Genomic DNA, 16,358 nt, shown 5'->3' with positions numbered 1-16,358 from the left:
TGCAGTACTGAGGAAGTGCTGCATTATCTAACGTGCTGACTTTCAGATGAGAAGTTAAGTGGAGTTCTATCTTCCCCCACAGTTAGATGTAAAAGATTCAACAACACTATTCAAAGACAAGTAGGGGAGCTCTCTTGGTTTTCTGATCAACTTTTATCCCTCACCCAAAACCAAAAACAAATGATTTGGTGTATTTTTGTCTGGGGGACTCATGTCTTTCATGGAACTCAGGTTTCTATCCCTCCAATCAGATTTTTCCCTGTGGCAAAGTACTAAAATGGCTCTGTGACATCCCCGTGTCACTGTGCATCTTGTCCTTTGTGCAACTTTTGACAGTTGATGACACCATTCCCCCTCCAACATCTCTCCACTATTGTCCAGCTGGGTGAAGCAGCACTCACTGATTCCATTCTTATCTATCTATTCATAGTCAGAGTATCATTTACAGTGGCTTCTCTTCCTGCTCCCACACTTGTGATTTCTGTTTGTCCCCATCGATCTAACTTTGACATCCTCTGGTTTCTTAACTGCATGCTGCCCTTGGTGATCTCATCTGAAAGCAGTTAGTTTCCACATGTTTGCTAATGACACCCAGCTGTACATCCCCACAACCTCTCTCACTTCTCCACTGTCGCTAAATTACCAAACGGCTTCCCCACCATCCTATACTGGATGTGCAGAAATTTCCTCCAATTAAACATTAGAAAAACTGAAGTTATTATCTTCAGTCCCCACCTCAGTCCATTTCCTACTTGCTGGCAACTGTTTGAGACTAAAACAGACTGTTCACAACCTTGGTGTCATATTTGACTTAAGTTTTCGACTACACGTGCTAAGATCCACTATTTCCACCTCAGTAATATTACCCAGCTGTCCCTGCCTTAGTTCATCTGCTGCCGACAGTGATCATTTATGCCTCCCTTATTCCTAGACTTGCTAATTCCAATGCACTCGTGGCTAGTTTCCTACGTTCTACTCTCCATAAACTTGCTTGTATCAAGTCATGTTTGCTCAGCATCTCTGCTCACTGGCCTGCCTTCACTCCCAGTCAGGCAGCACTTCAGTATTAAAATTCTCGTTCTAGTTTAAGTTCCTCCATGATCTCCCCCTTTTCCTATCTATGTCATCTGCAATCCCACAGCGCAGAGATGCTGTGCTCTCTAATTCTGACTTCCTCGAACATCCCCAGTTTTAATTGTGCCACCATTTGTGGCTGTGCCTTCAGTTGCCTGGCCCCTAAGCTCTGCAATTTGCTCCCTATCTTTCTATCTCTCTTTCTTCCTTTAAGATGCCTCTTAAAGCCCACTTCTTAGACTAAGTTTTAGCCTTTTGCACTGATATCACTGTATGTGGCTTGGTTCTAATTTTGCTTTCTATTGCTTCTGTGAAGGGCATTGAGCCATTTTATTATGTTAAATGTCCTACTTAAATAAGTTGCTGCAAATGAGCTGTTGCATGGCCAACATTACTACCGTTACTATTCTTGATCCCACCAATTTTGATGCTCTTGTCTCCATTAAAACCATTACATTCCCTCATCCTTGTCGCTCACCAGTATAACCTTCATGCTGTTCTGACGGTCATCCTGACTTGAAAAGTTGGCTCTATTCTCCACAGATGCTGACAGACCTGCCAAGATTTTTCAGCGTTTCTATTTTTTCTTGTACCCTTCTTGTCCACTGCCTTAAATTTATAGAACACAGATTTGAGCAGGTTTGGCAGATGGCTAGTTAATCATTCATTGCCAGACCTGGCTGAACCACAAATAGCATTTTGAGCCCATTGATTGACACTCCTGCCATTGATTGCTGAACAGTTTTAGTAAAGATTATCCAGGAATGTAAAGATGACATCTTCCTTTTCAAGCTGTTTTCTTAAACCACTCTTCCCTGCCTCCAACAAGGTTAAGGACCTCATGGACTTTTTAGAACATAGAACACTACAGCACAAACAGGCCCTTCGGCCCACGAGTAGCGCCGATCACATCAATACCTACTAATCCATAGACCTATCTATAACCCCCAATCCCATTAAATCCCATATACTCATCCAGAAGTCTTTTAAAAGACCCCAGCGAGTTCGCCTCCACCACCACTGACAGCAGCCGATTCCATTCACTCACCACCCTCTGAGTGAAAAACTTACCCCTAACATCACTTCTTTACTTGCCTCCCCGCACCTTCAATCTGTGTCCTCTCATAGCGACCATTTCAACCCGGGGAAATAGCCTCTGAGAATCCATCCTATCTATTCCTCTCAACATTTTATAAACCTCTATCAGGTCGCCTCTCAACCTTCGTCTCTCCAGGGAGAAGAGTCCCAGCTTCCTCAACCTATCTTCATAAGGCATGCCTCCCAATCCAGGCAACATCCTTGTAAATCTCCTCTGTACCCTTTCAATAGCTTCTACGTCCTTCCTATAGTGAGGCGACCAGAACTGCACACAGTACTCCAAGTGAGGCCTGACAAGGGTCTTATAAAGTTGCAGCATTACCTCCCGATTCCTAAACTCAATCCCTCGATTAATGAAGGCCAGTACACCATACGCCTTCTTGACCACATCTTCCACCTGCGAGGCCGATTGTAAGAGTCCTGTGGACCCGGACCCCAAGATCCTTCTGCTCTTCAACACTGCTAAGACTCTTGCCCTTGATAGTGTGCTCATTCATCCCATTGGTCCTGCCAAAATGGACGACTACACATTTATCTGTGTTGAAGTCCATCTGCCACTTCTCCGCCTAGTCCTGCATCCTATTTATGTCCTGCTGTAACTTCTGACATCCTTCCAGACCATCCACAACACCACCGACCTTCGTGTCATCGGCAAACTTACTTACCCATCCCTCCACTTCCTCATCTAGATCATTTATGAAAATGACAAACAGCAAGGGTCCTAGAACAGATCCCTGGGGCACTCCACTGGTGACCAACCTCCATGCAGAAAAAGACCCATCCACAACCACTCTCTGCCTTCTGCAGGCAAGCCAGTTCTGGATCTACAAGGCCAAAGCCCCTTGGATCCCATGCCCTCTCACCTTCTCAAGAAGTCGTCATCAATTCTGTTTCCGGCCCTTTTCCCAGCCCATCAGACCAAATTTTAAATGTTCCTTGCTGCTCTAGCCTTGACCTCCCATCTTTCTGTAGATTTACCCTATTCTCTACCCTCATTTTTGAATTCACCTTGACCATGAGCCCTACCTCCTGTTGCCTTGATCTTGATCTTATTCTGACCAAACTGTTAACTACTCAGCTATCCTTCCTGAAGCCCATGTTAGCTGCTATTAACGTATCTGTCTCATCAGATACAGTTACCCTCTCCTAAATCTCGAACTGAATGTTAGGAAGACTGATGTCATTTCTTCCTGCCTTCTAGATCCCCATACCTCCCTCAGTTATAGTCACACCCTGCTGTCCATGACCACAAACCACATCTGAAATAACCAACCCACGGAGGTGACTGTCCAGGTTGCTTTCCCCCTCCCTGATATACCACAGTACCTGAAGCGTCAACTCTGTTCTGAAGTTCTGTTAGATGTGGCTGCTGTGTTCACCAGTCCTAACATGCTACAACTGCAACGCATTTCCTATCCTGACATCCCTCTTGTAGTTTGTTTTACTAATTAGGGTTTTAAGCTCTTTTTGAACAACTTCTATGTTACTTTTTGAAAATTAAAATGTTCTGACAGTTTAGTTTATCATTTTTAGATAGTCCATTATTTTATTCAAGTTACTTGAATTATTTTGCATTCAAATTTCCACTTATCTGTGTGACTTAGTTTAAGCTATTAAATCTTTTTTAGCATAATTTTGAAATTTCCAGACCAGACGGTATGTTGTGTGGCAAGTTATGTACATTTGCAAGTTAGAATGATTCCACGTTAGTCATCACAACACTTGATGATTAGCTGTGAGGAAGGACATATTATGTTACATTCTGTGATCTGTTTATTTGATCTTGAGCAACTATATGTGCTCGAGGGCAATCTTTTACATCTTGAACATATTCATATTGTTTATTAAGACAAGGTACTGGTAGGGAACTGTTGCTTGCATATAGGTGATGGCTGTAAGATTGGATCACTTGCATCCATTCATGTTCCAAAGTGCTTAGGAAGTGCCATGACCACAGCTAATTGCTGATGGTAAGTACTGGTACACCAGTGTTAGATTTACATTTGGGTCTTCTGGGAAAGTTATTTGTGTGCCAGGATGAAAAGCCTAACACCAGTAATAGGGAAAATGCTAGAGTCTGTTATAAAGGATGTGATAACAGTTCACTTAGAAAATATCAATGAGATCAGAGAAAGTCAGCTAGGATTTATGAGAGGGAAATCATATTTTACAAACTTGCTGGAGTTTTCTTTTGAGAATGTAACTAGTCAGGTCGATAAAGGTGAACCAGTGGATATGATGTATTGGATTTTTAGAAAGATTTTGATTAAAGTCCCACATACGAGGTTAGTATGCAAAATTGAAGCACATGGGATGGGGGATATTGGATATTGGATGGATTGAGAATTGGTTAGCAGACAGGAAACAGAGTAGGACTAAATGGGTCTTTTTTGAATTGGCAGACAGTGATCGGTGCTTGGGGTTGGATTTGGATGAGGAAAACAAAAGTAATTTTTCTAAGTTTACTGATGATACAAAACTTAGTGGATATGTGAATGGTAAGGAAGATGTTAAGAGACTTTGAGGTGATTGAGACAACTTGATTGACAGTTGGGTGTAATGTGGATAAATGTGAAGTTATCCACTTGGGGTGGAGAAACAGAATGGTAATAGACTGGGACCTGGGTGTCCTTGTACACCAGTTACTGAAAGGAAGCATGCAGGTGTAGCAAGCAGTTGGGAAAGCAAATGGCGTGTTGGCTTTCTTTGCAAAGCATCTTGAGTACAGGAGCAAGGATGTCTTTCTGGAGCTGTACAGGGCCTTGGTAAGGCCACACCTGGAGTATTATGTGCAGTTTTGCTCTCCTTAGGAAGAATGTACTTGCCACAGAGGGAGCAAAGCTTCACTAAACTGATTCCTGGAATGGTAGGAGTGTCATTTTAAGGAAAGGTTGGGTCGACTGGGCTTGTAGTCACTGGAATTTAGAATGAGAGTGGATTTAATTGAACTATTTAAATTCTGATAGGGCTGGACATTGATGCAGGAATGTTGTTTCCCCTACCTGAGACATCTAGAACAAGGAGTCACAGTCTCCGAATAGAGGGTATTTTATGAGATGAGGAGAAATTTCTTCTCAAGGTACTGAATCTCTGGGATTCTCTACTACAGAAGGCTGTGGAGTCCAAGCCACTGAATTCATTTAAGAAAGAAATAGATTTCTAGAAAGTAAAGATATGGGTATGGGTAAACCATGGGAGTGTAATGTTGAGTAAGAGGATCAGCCATAATTATATTAAATGGCAAAGTGGTTTTGAAGGACCAAATGGCCTACCACTCATGTTTTCGATGTTTTTACATGCTATAATGAGATGCATGTGTCAAATGTGTAGATTTGTAGCTGAATGGGATGCTTACAACAATATAACGCAACAGAGATTTTGATGTAAGAATAGCTTCAATGTAGTTAGGACTGTCAATTTTGTTTACTGCCATATGTTTGCATAGCAGTGGCATAGTGGTTAGCACTATTGCCTCACAGACCAGGGACCTGGATTCTTTTCTGGCCTTGAGTGACTATGAAATTTGCATCTTCTCCCTGTGGCTGCGTGGGTTTCTTTCGGGTACTCTGGTTTCCTCCCACAGTCCAAAGATGTGGATTGACCAAGGTAAATGTTCAGGGTTATGGGGGTAGGGCCAGGAGGTGGACCTGAGTGAAATGCTCATTCGGAGAACTGGTGCAGACTGGATAGGCCAAATGGCCTCCTGCACCATAGGGATTGTGTATCCTGAGTGCATTAAAGTTCTGGTGAAATTCTTGTGAAAACTTGTGTAAACAAGAATTTGAATTATTGTTTTAAACCTTCCACAGTTGCTTGGCTTGGGACTGTGTTGCACACTTTGATGACACTTCATAGCATTTCCAGTATTGATCAAAGCAATGCCTTTGTTCCATCTTCGTTGGTGTTATCATTTTCCTACAAATCATTCCAAACGCATGCTGAAGGAATGGGCCATTTTATTCTCACTAACAAATTGAAATTTCTAATGTCTATTGTTTATATTTTAAACAAAATAAAAAAGGTACAATCATAAATTTATTAATTGTATTGTCTCCTTTTAATGTTGTCATTGACCACTCATAAAAGCCTGGGCTAACATTGATACTTTTGCTCAGAGCTATGATTTGGTTAGTTAAATTTAGATTGTTCAGTTTTGAGCATGTGCTTCTTACCAGTTTTCAGGATGCCTTGTACTATTCAGTCAGCTGAAATTCTGGAATGTTTGCCTTTAGCTTCTCACAGTTATAGCTGTTATTTCATGATTACTTCATGATTAAAGCAAGAGAACAAATTTCAATTGCTTTATTTAGATAAAATTTCAAGTGGCAGGACTGAGTAACAGTGAAAAGAAGCAGGTTGAGATGACCAGGCTGCATTGTTCTGGATGGTGGCAAGTTTCTTGAATGTTGTTGGAGCTGCACTCATCCAGGCAAGTGGACATTATTCCATCAAGCTTATGATTTGTGGCTTGTAGATGGTGATCAGCCTTTAGGGAGTGAAGAAATGAGTTACTTGCCACAGGATTCTTAGCCTCTGACCTACATATACCAGATATATGGCTAGTCCAATTCAGTTTCTGATCAATGGTAACCCCCCTCCAGGATGTTGTGAGCAGGTAATTCAGTGATGGTAATGCCATTAAATACCATGGGTCAATGGTTAAATTCTCTCTTGTTGGAGATGGTCATTGCCTGGCACTTGTGGCATAAATGTTACTTGCCACTTGTCAGTGCAAGCCTGGATATTGCCCAACTCTTGCTGCATTTGGGCACAGACTGCTTCAATATCTGCAGCGTTACAGATGATGCTGAACATTGTGCAGTAATGCAGTCATCAGCAAACTTCCTCCCTCTGGCCTTCTGATGAAAGGAAGGTCATTGATGGAACAGTGATGATGGTTGGGCCTAGGACATTATTCTGAGGAATTTCTGCAGTAATGTTCTGGAACTTAGATAATTGACCTCCAACCATCACAACCTTCTTCCTTTGGGCTAGATATGACTACAACCAGTGGAGGGTTTTTTCCCCACTGACTAGAGTTTTGCTAGGGTTCGTTGATGCCATTCTCAATGAAATGCTGCCTTGATGTCAAGGACAGTCACTCTTACCTCACCTCTGGAATTCAGTCTTTTGTCCACGTTTGAACCAAGGCTGTAATGAAGTTGGGGCAGAATCCAAACTGAGCATTAATGACCTGATTAATGCAAAGGACTTTCTGTTCATAATCATTTATATATAAATGATTTGGAGGAAAACATGTAACTGATTTGATTAGTAAGTTTGTGGACGACACGAAGGTTGGTGGATTTGCGGATAGCGATGAGAACCATCAGAGGATGCAGCAGGATATAGATCGGTTGGAGATTTGGGTGGAGAGGTGGCCGATGGCACTTAATCCAGACAAATGTGAGATAATGCATTTTGGAAGGTCAATACAGATAGGATAATACAGTAAATGGCAGAGTACAGAATGGTCTAATAGAGTATTGATAGGCAAAGGAATCTGGGTGTACAGGTACACAGGTCACTGAAAGTGGCAATGCAGGTGGAGAAGGTAGCCCAGAAGGCATAAGGCATGCCTGCCTTCTTTGGCTAGAGCACTGAGTTTAAAAATTGGCAAGTCGTATTGCAGCTTTATAGAACTTTAGTTAGGCCGCACTTGGAATGTAGTGTTCAATTCTGGTCGCCACACAACAGAAGGATGTGGAGGCTTTGGAGAGGGTACTGAAAAGATTTATCAGATGTTGCCTGATATGGAGGGCATTAGCCATGAGGAGGAGTTGGAGAAACTTGGTTTGTTCTCACTGGAATGACGGAGGTTGAGGGGTGACCTATTCGAAGTCTACAAGATCATGAGGGGTATGGACAGAACGGATAGTCAGAAGCTTTTTCCCGGGGTGGAAAAGTCAATTACTAGGGGGCATGGGGTTAAAGAGCAAGGTTTAAAGGAGATGTTCAAGGATGATTTTTTACACAGGGTGGTGGGTGCCTGGAACTCGTTGCCAGAGGAGGTAGTGGAAGCAGATACGGTAATGACTTTTAAGAGGCATCTTGACAAATACACAAATAAGATGGGAATAGAGGGGTATGGTTCCCGGAAGGGTAGGGGGTTTTAGTTAAGTCAGGCAGCATGATTGATGGCCTGTTCCTGTGCTGTAATTTTCTTTGTTCTTTAATTGCCAGATACTGCTATTGATGATCCTTTCAATCACTTTGCTAATGATTGAGTGTAGACTGATGGGATGGTTATTGGCCAGGTTGGATTTGTCTTGTTCTATATATAAACAACATACTTGGGCAATTTTTCACATTGCCAGGTAGATGCCAGTATTGTAGTGAGAAGTTAAAAATGTAGGGATGGGAGAATTCCATTTGCCTTCCTTATCAGCTGCTGTACCTGAATACTAGTTTTCTGGGATTCGTGCACCGAAGCACGCTTAAAATTTCCTTCCATAATTATTTGCCTTTGTATTCTTTCTACTAAAATAGATATCTGCACACTTTTCCATGTTAAATTCCATCTGTCAAATTTTACCCCATTTACTTAACCATTACATACATTTTGTAAATTTCTTATTTCACTATCATAACTTACTATTTCACCTATTTTAAAGTTATCTGCATATTTGGCTTTAGTATCTACTATCTTTGCATCCAAGCCAATATAGATTGTAAATAGTTGGGGGCCAGGGACCAAACCTGTGGCACCCCACTAGTTACATCTTGCCAACCCAAAAAAGACCCATTTATCCTGACTCTCTGAACTAATCTTGTGTATTAACCTTTTGTGTGGCATCTTATCAATTGCCTTTTGGAAGTCCAGATACACTCCAAAGATGTGCAGGTCAGGTTGGTTGGCCATGGAAAATTGCCCCTTAGTATCAAGGGAACCACCAGGGCAAATATGTGGGGTAACGTGGATAGGGTCTGGGTGCGATTGTGGTTGGTGCAGACTTGATGGGCCAATTGGCCTCCTGTACTGTAGGGATTCTATGATTTGCCCTTCGTAAAATCATGCTTATTCTGATGGATTGCATTTTGACTTTCTAACTGTCCAGTTATTATTTCCTAATGGATTCTAACAATTTCCCAACGACTGAATGATATAGTTAAAAGTCAAGATGGTATTTGGCTTGGAGGTGAACTTGGAAGGTGGTGATGTTCCCATGTACCTGCTGCCTTTGTCCTTTAGTGCCAAAAGTCATGGGTTTTGAAAGAGGGTTGGCAAATTGCTGCAGTACAATTGCTGTAGATGGTACACGATGGTGCCACTGTTGGTGGTGGGGGGAATGAATGTTTTAGTGGATGGGCGCCATAGTCTTCACAGATGAAGGTGAAACAATTAGTGAAATTGAGCCACACCTTAGATGGTGGAAATGCATTGTAGTCCCTAAGACTGTCATTGTTTAAGCATTAATTTATTTGTTAGACCTGGGAATTGACAAATTTAAATTGATTTACACGGCCCCTTTTAAATGGTAGGACCTTTTTAAATGGTAGGCTCCAACCTTCCCTTACTGATGAGAACTGTATGGTGATCTAATTAAAGGATTTATGAATGTATGAACTAGATTTGCTTTATTTAAAATGAGCAAGGACGACTTGAGAGAATAAGAGTTAGTGTTATACAAAATCTGATCTGTAGCATACTTAAGATTTAAAATCTCATTTTAAGTACATTTGTGTGATTCCTTTGAAGGACCTATTGCTTTCTCCTAATTAAACCTCGGGAATGAGCAGAGTTGAACAGTAATCTGATCAATGTATACACTTAATGCACAGTGATGGCCAATCAGAAACGTTTTTCTATTTGCAGTTTGTTAGTGTCATTTTATGTAGTCATTACTACCCAATCAGCTTGCTGCTGAGTGCTGACATCACTAACTAGCCTCTTCCCTTCGGTGTAGCTTCATTTTCTGAGTGTTTTGTGCTAAAATGGAAGCTGGTTTCTTGCCTTAAGGAACAGCTTGTTCTGCTGGTATAGGCTAGATGTTGACATGTAACAGACCTGGTAGCAGGATGGTGGTGGATGCAGCCAGTTCGAATGGGCCTTTCCAGCCCACGGGCCTTCTACACTTTCGAGGTAGGTTATAATGTATGCGATAGTGGAATGTTTCGTTTGCTTATCTGTCCGTGCAGAGCTTTTGTGAGGTGAGATTAGAAATAAAGGAAGTGAGCTCTTGTAACACAGTTTTGTTGAAGCTTCTGTTTCGTAAGCTTTTCCTTCTTGCAGTTCCTTTAAAATGAAATGATAAATCTTGTAATGTACTGCAGCTGTACGGTTGGTGAGTCTGCCTGGGTTCATTGAAGCATTTCTCACAATCTAGAAACTCGGTTTGCTGCTTTCTGCTGTCACTATCCCATCCCCCAGTCAAGCATGCTGATGTCAAAGGAAGTGAGGTCATTAGCCTTTAGGAGAGATTGAATGATTGTTGGGGGCTGGGTATTGGCCCAATTTTGGCTCTTCACCGAGGTTGTTTTGTAACACAACTTTTTGCTGCTTACATATTAGTCTTAAAAACCAGTCAGCCTCAGTTGAATCAATTCAACTTGACTTTTTTAAAACCTCGATGTTCTATATAACGAATGATTGCAATAATAATACGAGGAAATTTAGATACGTGTTGTGCTGAATTTATTTGCAGCCTGTTTTACTTGATTTTTTTTACGCTTTTGGAATGTTGTGTACAAGATGGGACCTATCCAGGAATTATAATTAGCCAAGTCTTCGAAAGCTACTTTTAGAATTTAGCAGTTTGTTAGAAAAGGAAGCTTCCCTGTTTTTAAGATCATGTTTGTTGTATATGCATTGAAATACTTTCAGCATTCTACTCTCTGTAATGTGTTTTCTGGAAGTTTAAAATGCAGTGCCTCGCATATAGACAGTTGCTAAGTACAGTTTAATGAACAATGATAGTTATTTTTTAAAAACAGACTTTTTAAGCAAAAACAATTTCATAATGTATGGGATTTTGAACCTATTGCTGTTTTTTCTTTACATTCTTTGAATTTAATTAGTGTGAACTTGATGACAGCCAATGGCTATGAAATTAAACCCACAGACTGGCTATTCCTGAGAGTAACTGCTGTAAATATTAATGCTGAGAAATCTCTAAGTTAGGTATAGAGGATTGTATTTTTAAAACAAAGTATTTTGTAAAATACTTTGCTGTATAATTCCAAGCTGAGATTTGGGCTAGAATTAAGCAATTATGTTATTACTTGAGGTAGTTGCAGTTTGGCATGTTATGAGCTTGGCAAAGGTTCATCCAGACTCAAAATGTTGGCTGCATTCTCTCCCCACAGATGCTGTGTGACCTGTTGAGATTTTCCAGCATTTTCTGTTTTTGTTTCCGATTCCAGTATCTGCAGTAATTTGCTTCTATGCTAGAAGCTTTAGTTACTTTCTCAGTTCAGGATGTGGACAGCATTTACCAGTCCCGTTACCTAATTTGTGGTCAGTTGCAAGTCATTAGTAACATGTTGCTAAAAATTACTGCAAATAACAGCCTGTTAGTAAATATTTGAACCAAAGAAATTGGATGCATGTGGAAAGCATGTTAGCATTAGTGTAGAGCATTCTCACAGCATATGCTTGTCTAAAGAACAAATGATTGGGTGCTGCATGATATTTGGCTACAGATCCTAAAATTTCCAACACTTTGGGTGCAGAGCAATTTGTAACTTCTGAATACTGCAATTAATGCATAAAATATTTCATAGGCAGTGAAAGAAGGGTTATCGCCTCATTCACAGTGTAGAAAGGAAACTATTCGAGTCTTCTCATCCTGCTAACCAACTTAGTTCTGTTGCAGTCAGTTGGTATACTTTAAATTTGATATCTTTAGTAATTTTTTTAATTTTACTCTCTTCTAACATCCAAGTCATTTATATTTATTTTAACCAGTCAGGAAAAGCACTCTACCACAGATCCATTTTCTGTATTAAAACCTAATGGTGATCCAAGTTGATTTATTTGATCTATTTCATATAAATGGTACATTGACTTGAATTTAAATTTTAACAGAAAAATACATTACATTGAAATAATGTTTTAAAAAAGTTGCAGGCAGACTCCTGGGTATTGCCCAAATTTTAACAAGTACTGTACAAAACACTGTAGAGCTACAGCTTGTTGATCAGTGGAAATGGATATTTGTGATATACATCTAAATACATATAATGTGAGCGTTTTTATTAAGTAAGCAGGACACTATCAACTTTGTGTCTTCAAAACATTGTCCCATGCCTGATTTTTGACCTTGTTTATTGTCCTCAAATCTAATTTTTATCTCATTGTAATAGATCCACCAGAAGGAAATGCAAATGCTCACTTCTGGTTTAAAATAATTGGTGCTTAATAGTTCAAACCATCAAATAAAAGAAAAACAAATGAGAAGATAAACGTTACTTGATATTTGTTAGATTTTCTATTGGGATACTTAGAGTTGCAAAGTAAAATCAAAATTGTGAATATTTGCACTTGAATTCAATATTTTTATCTAAAATAAACCTATTGAAATAACAGGTTTATATTTTATAAATCTAACATAAGCTAACTCACTTTAAAGTTAATTTATTAGTTAAAAGTAGGGTTACATTAACACTGCAATGAGGTTACTGTGAAATCCCCTAGTCACCACACTCTGGTGCCTGTTTGGTACACTGAGGGAGAACTTAGTATGGTCAATGCACCTAAGAGCACATCTTTCGAATGTGGGATGAAACAGGAGCATCTGGAGAAAACCCACAAAGACACAGGGAGAATGTGAAAATTCCACACATTGACCCAAGCCGGGAATCAAACCCAGGTCGCTGATGCTGTGAAGCAGCAGTGATAACCACGGTGCCACCACGCCGTCCCAATGCTTTTTTTCAAGGTATTGTAAAAAGTGATCTTAGTTTTTTTTTACAATCAGTCCTGCTCTACCTGAATATATTTCATATTTCATTCATTCCAACTTCAGGAACCCTTTTTTTGCAGCCACGTGAATTTTTCATTTTCCTGGTTGTCAATTCTGGGCCTGTCTGATGTATACTGCCAATTAATATTAAAGTTCTTATAGATTTTGTGCTACAGGTCCATGCCCATTTAAAAACTGGATTGAAACTGCCTAAAATCATTTGCACTGTTCCCATATCTGATATTTAACCCCTTATGAAGGGGTTGCCAGTGCTTTCTAGCCTATACAGATTCCCCAATAAGTAACGTCTCAATTTTAAAATGTTTTTTCATGGCATAAAATCTATACAGACCTTGATATTAATTGGCAATATACCTCAGGCCCTGAATGAACCCCTTCATTCATCCTGGTATCAAACCCATGTAATGAGGTCAAGAAATGGTGGAAGGCACCGGATACAGGAAAGACTATGATTCCTGACAATATACTGGCTGTAGTACTGGAGACCTGTGCTCCAGAACCAGCCAAGTTCTAAGCCAAGCTGATCAGTACAGCTACATTGCTCACATCTACACAGCAGTGTAAGGAGGGAGGGGGAAAAAAATACCAAGGTGCATTTCTGTCTGCAAAGACTAATCCCATTTAGTCAGTTCTTACTTCATCAGTCAAGTTTTTGAAAGATGTTGATTGTGTTGATGAACACACTGGTACTTTTGAGTAGTGCCTTTAAGTCCATCTGAATCACTGGAGCAGGTAGAGAGGGCCTCAGTTACCATTTCAACGTGCACTTGTGTAGTAACTTAACAGTAAAATGTCCCAAAATGCTTCATGGGAGTATTATCAAGCAAAATTTGACATTGAGCAACAGGGACAGGTGACCAAAAGCTTGATCAGCGATAGGTTGTAAGCCTCTTAAATGTGAGAGTAGTAGAGAAGTTATTGGAGGGAACTCTGAGCTTAGGCCCTTGGCAACTGAAGATAGAACCAGCAACGGTAGTAATTTTAAATTGGCAGAAGTAAAGAATTGGCAGGTTGTGGAGTTGGAGGAATGTACGTGGTTAGGGAGAGCTTAGGCTGTGACAAAACATTTTAAAATCAAGTTGTTACTTAATGGGGAATCTGTATAGGCTAGAAAGCACTGCAATTGGAGCGTAGGCCTTGGTGCAAATTAGAAAAAAGGCAATAGAATTTTGGATGACTTACTGTGTTAAGCAGGGTAATGAAAGCATGGAGGAAAACTTCCATGGCAAGTGAGTTGACAGAGACTGAGTCGAGCAGAGGTAGAGATGGAAAAACCGTGATGGTCCAAAATATATAGTTAGCATGGTAATTTATCTTTGTCAAAGTTGGTTCAGCCACACACAGTTGCCAAAGTTGGTGCATGCAAGTGAGTAATAGGGAGCCAAGCATGGATTTTCAGAAGGCATTTGACAAGGTACCTCACAAGAGGTTATTGCAGAAGGTAAGGGGGCATGGAGTTGGGGGTAGGGTGTTAGCGTGGATAGAGGATTGGCTGTCTAATAGGAGGCAGAGAGTGGGGGTCAATGGGTGCTATTCGGATTGGTGGTTGGTGACTAGTGGAGTGCCCCAGGGGTCAGTGCTGGGGCCTCAGCTATTTACCATTTATATAGATGATCTGGAGGAGGGAACCGAGTGTATGGTGTCGCAATTTGCTGATGACACCAAGATTGGTGGAACGGCAAATTGCGCGGAGGATGTGGAGAGTCTGCCGAAGGATCTAGATAGGCTGGGTGAGTGGGCCAGGAACTGGCAAATGGAATTTAATGTTGGCAAGTGCGAGGCGGTCCACTTTGGTAGGAATAATGGTAGGAAGGACTATTACTTACGGGGTGAAAAACTGCAGCAGGCGACCTCGGGGTCCTTGTGCATGAGTCGCAAAAACCTAGCCTGCAGGTGCAGCAGGTGGTCAGGAAGGCAAATGGGATGCTGGCCTTCATAGCGAGAGGGATTGAATATAAAAGTAGGGAGGTCTTGCTGCAGCTGTTTAGGGCACTGGTGAGGCCGCAGCTGGAGTACTGTGTGCAGTTTTGGTCGCCGCACTTACGCAAGGATATTTTGGCCTTGGAGGGAGTGCAGAGGAGGTTTACTAGGCTGATGCCGGAGTTGAGGGGGTTGAGCTATGAGGAGAGGCTGAATAAACTAGGCTTGTACTCGTTAGAGTTTAGAAGAATGAGAGGAGATCTCATTGAGACATATAAGATGATGAATGGGATGGATAGGATAGAGGTGGAGAGACTCTTCCCGCTCAAAGGACGGTAGGACTAAGGGGCATAGCCTCAAGATAAAGGGGGGTCGGTTTAGAACGGAGTTGAGGAGGAACTTCTTCACTCAAAGGGTGGTGAATCTCTGGAATTCTCTGCCCGTTGAAGTGGTGGAGGCTGCCTCGCTAAATATTTTTAAGAAGCGGGTTGATGGGTTTTTGATAAGCGAGGGGATTAAGGGTTATGGGGAGAGGGCGGGAATGTGGAACTGAGCCACGATGGATCAGCCATGATCTTATTGAATGGCAGGGCAGGCTCGAAGGGCTAGATGGCCTACTCCTCCTATTTCTTATGTTCTTATGATCTTTGGGTGGGAAGAGAACTTTACTGTTGAATGACAATGAAGGAGCTTCACCTTTTTTCCAAGTAAGAACAATAGGAGCAGGAGTAGGCCATCTAGCCCCTTGAGCCTGCCCCGCCATTCAGTAAGATCGTGGCTGATCTGAAGTGGCTCGGTTCCACTTTCCCGCTTTCTCCCCATAACCCTTAATCCCCTTGCCTTCCAAAAGCCTATCTACCCGCATCTTAAATATATTTAGCAAGGTAGCCTCCACCACTTCAACGGGCAGAGAATTCCAGAGATTCACCACCCTTTCAGTGAAGAAGTTCCTCCTCAACTCCGTAAAAAAACAATTTTATCACTCAAGTCCCTCTTCTTGATCAGAAATACATGCTACCCAGATTCATTATGATTTTTGTTGCCAAGATGGTGTATGACTTGGGAAGCTTGTAAGTGGTGGTGATCCCATACAATGATGTCCTTGTTCCTCGTTGGTAGAGGTTGCTGATTTGGAAGGTCTTTGAGAGTGCCTCGGTGAATTGCTGCAGTACATCTTCTAGATCATTGTACACACTGCATGGGTAATGGGAGTGAATGTTTAAAGTAGTAGGCCAATTAATATCAAGTTCTGTATTGATTTTGTGCTACAGGTCCTTGCCCATTAAAAACTGGATTGAAACTGCCTAAAATCATTTGCACTGTTCCCATATCTGATATTTA

General features: G+C 41.2%; 1 protein-coding gene across 4 annotated transcripts in view; it reads left to right on the top strand.

Annotated features, from left to right (window-relative positions):
- Positions 1-16,358, top strand: part of ppp2r5ca (protein phosphatase 2, regulatory subunit B', gamma a) — a 141,953-nt gene that overhangs the window by 35,465 nt on the left and 90,130 nt on the right. For 2 of the 4 annotated variants that reach the window (XM_080202505.1, XM_080202504.1), the window contains exon 1: positions 10,051-10,255. The exons of the other annotated variants lie outside the window; for them this stretch is intronic. In XM_080202505.1, coding sequence (XP_080058631.1) covers positions 10,162-10,255 — 94 coding nt within the window. In that variant the 5' untranslated portion in view covers positions 10,051-10,161. Of the gene's footprint in view, positions 1-10,050; positions 10,256-16,358 lie in introns of those variants that run through there. 4 annotated transcript variants of the gene reach the window in all.

This window comes from Carcharhinus amblyrhynchos, chromosome 14 (genome assembly GCF_965287045.1).
Source record: "Carcharhinus amblyrhynchos chromosome 14, sCarAmb.v2.hapA, whole genome shotgun sequence".
NCBI lineage: Eukaryota > Metazoa > Chordata > Chondrichthyes > Carcharhiniformes > Carcharhinidae > Carcharhinus > Carcharhinus amblyrhynchos.
This window is presented reverse-complemented; position numbering and strand designations above follow the sequence as displayed.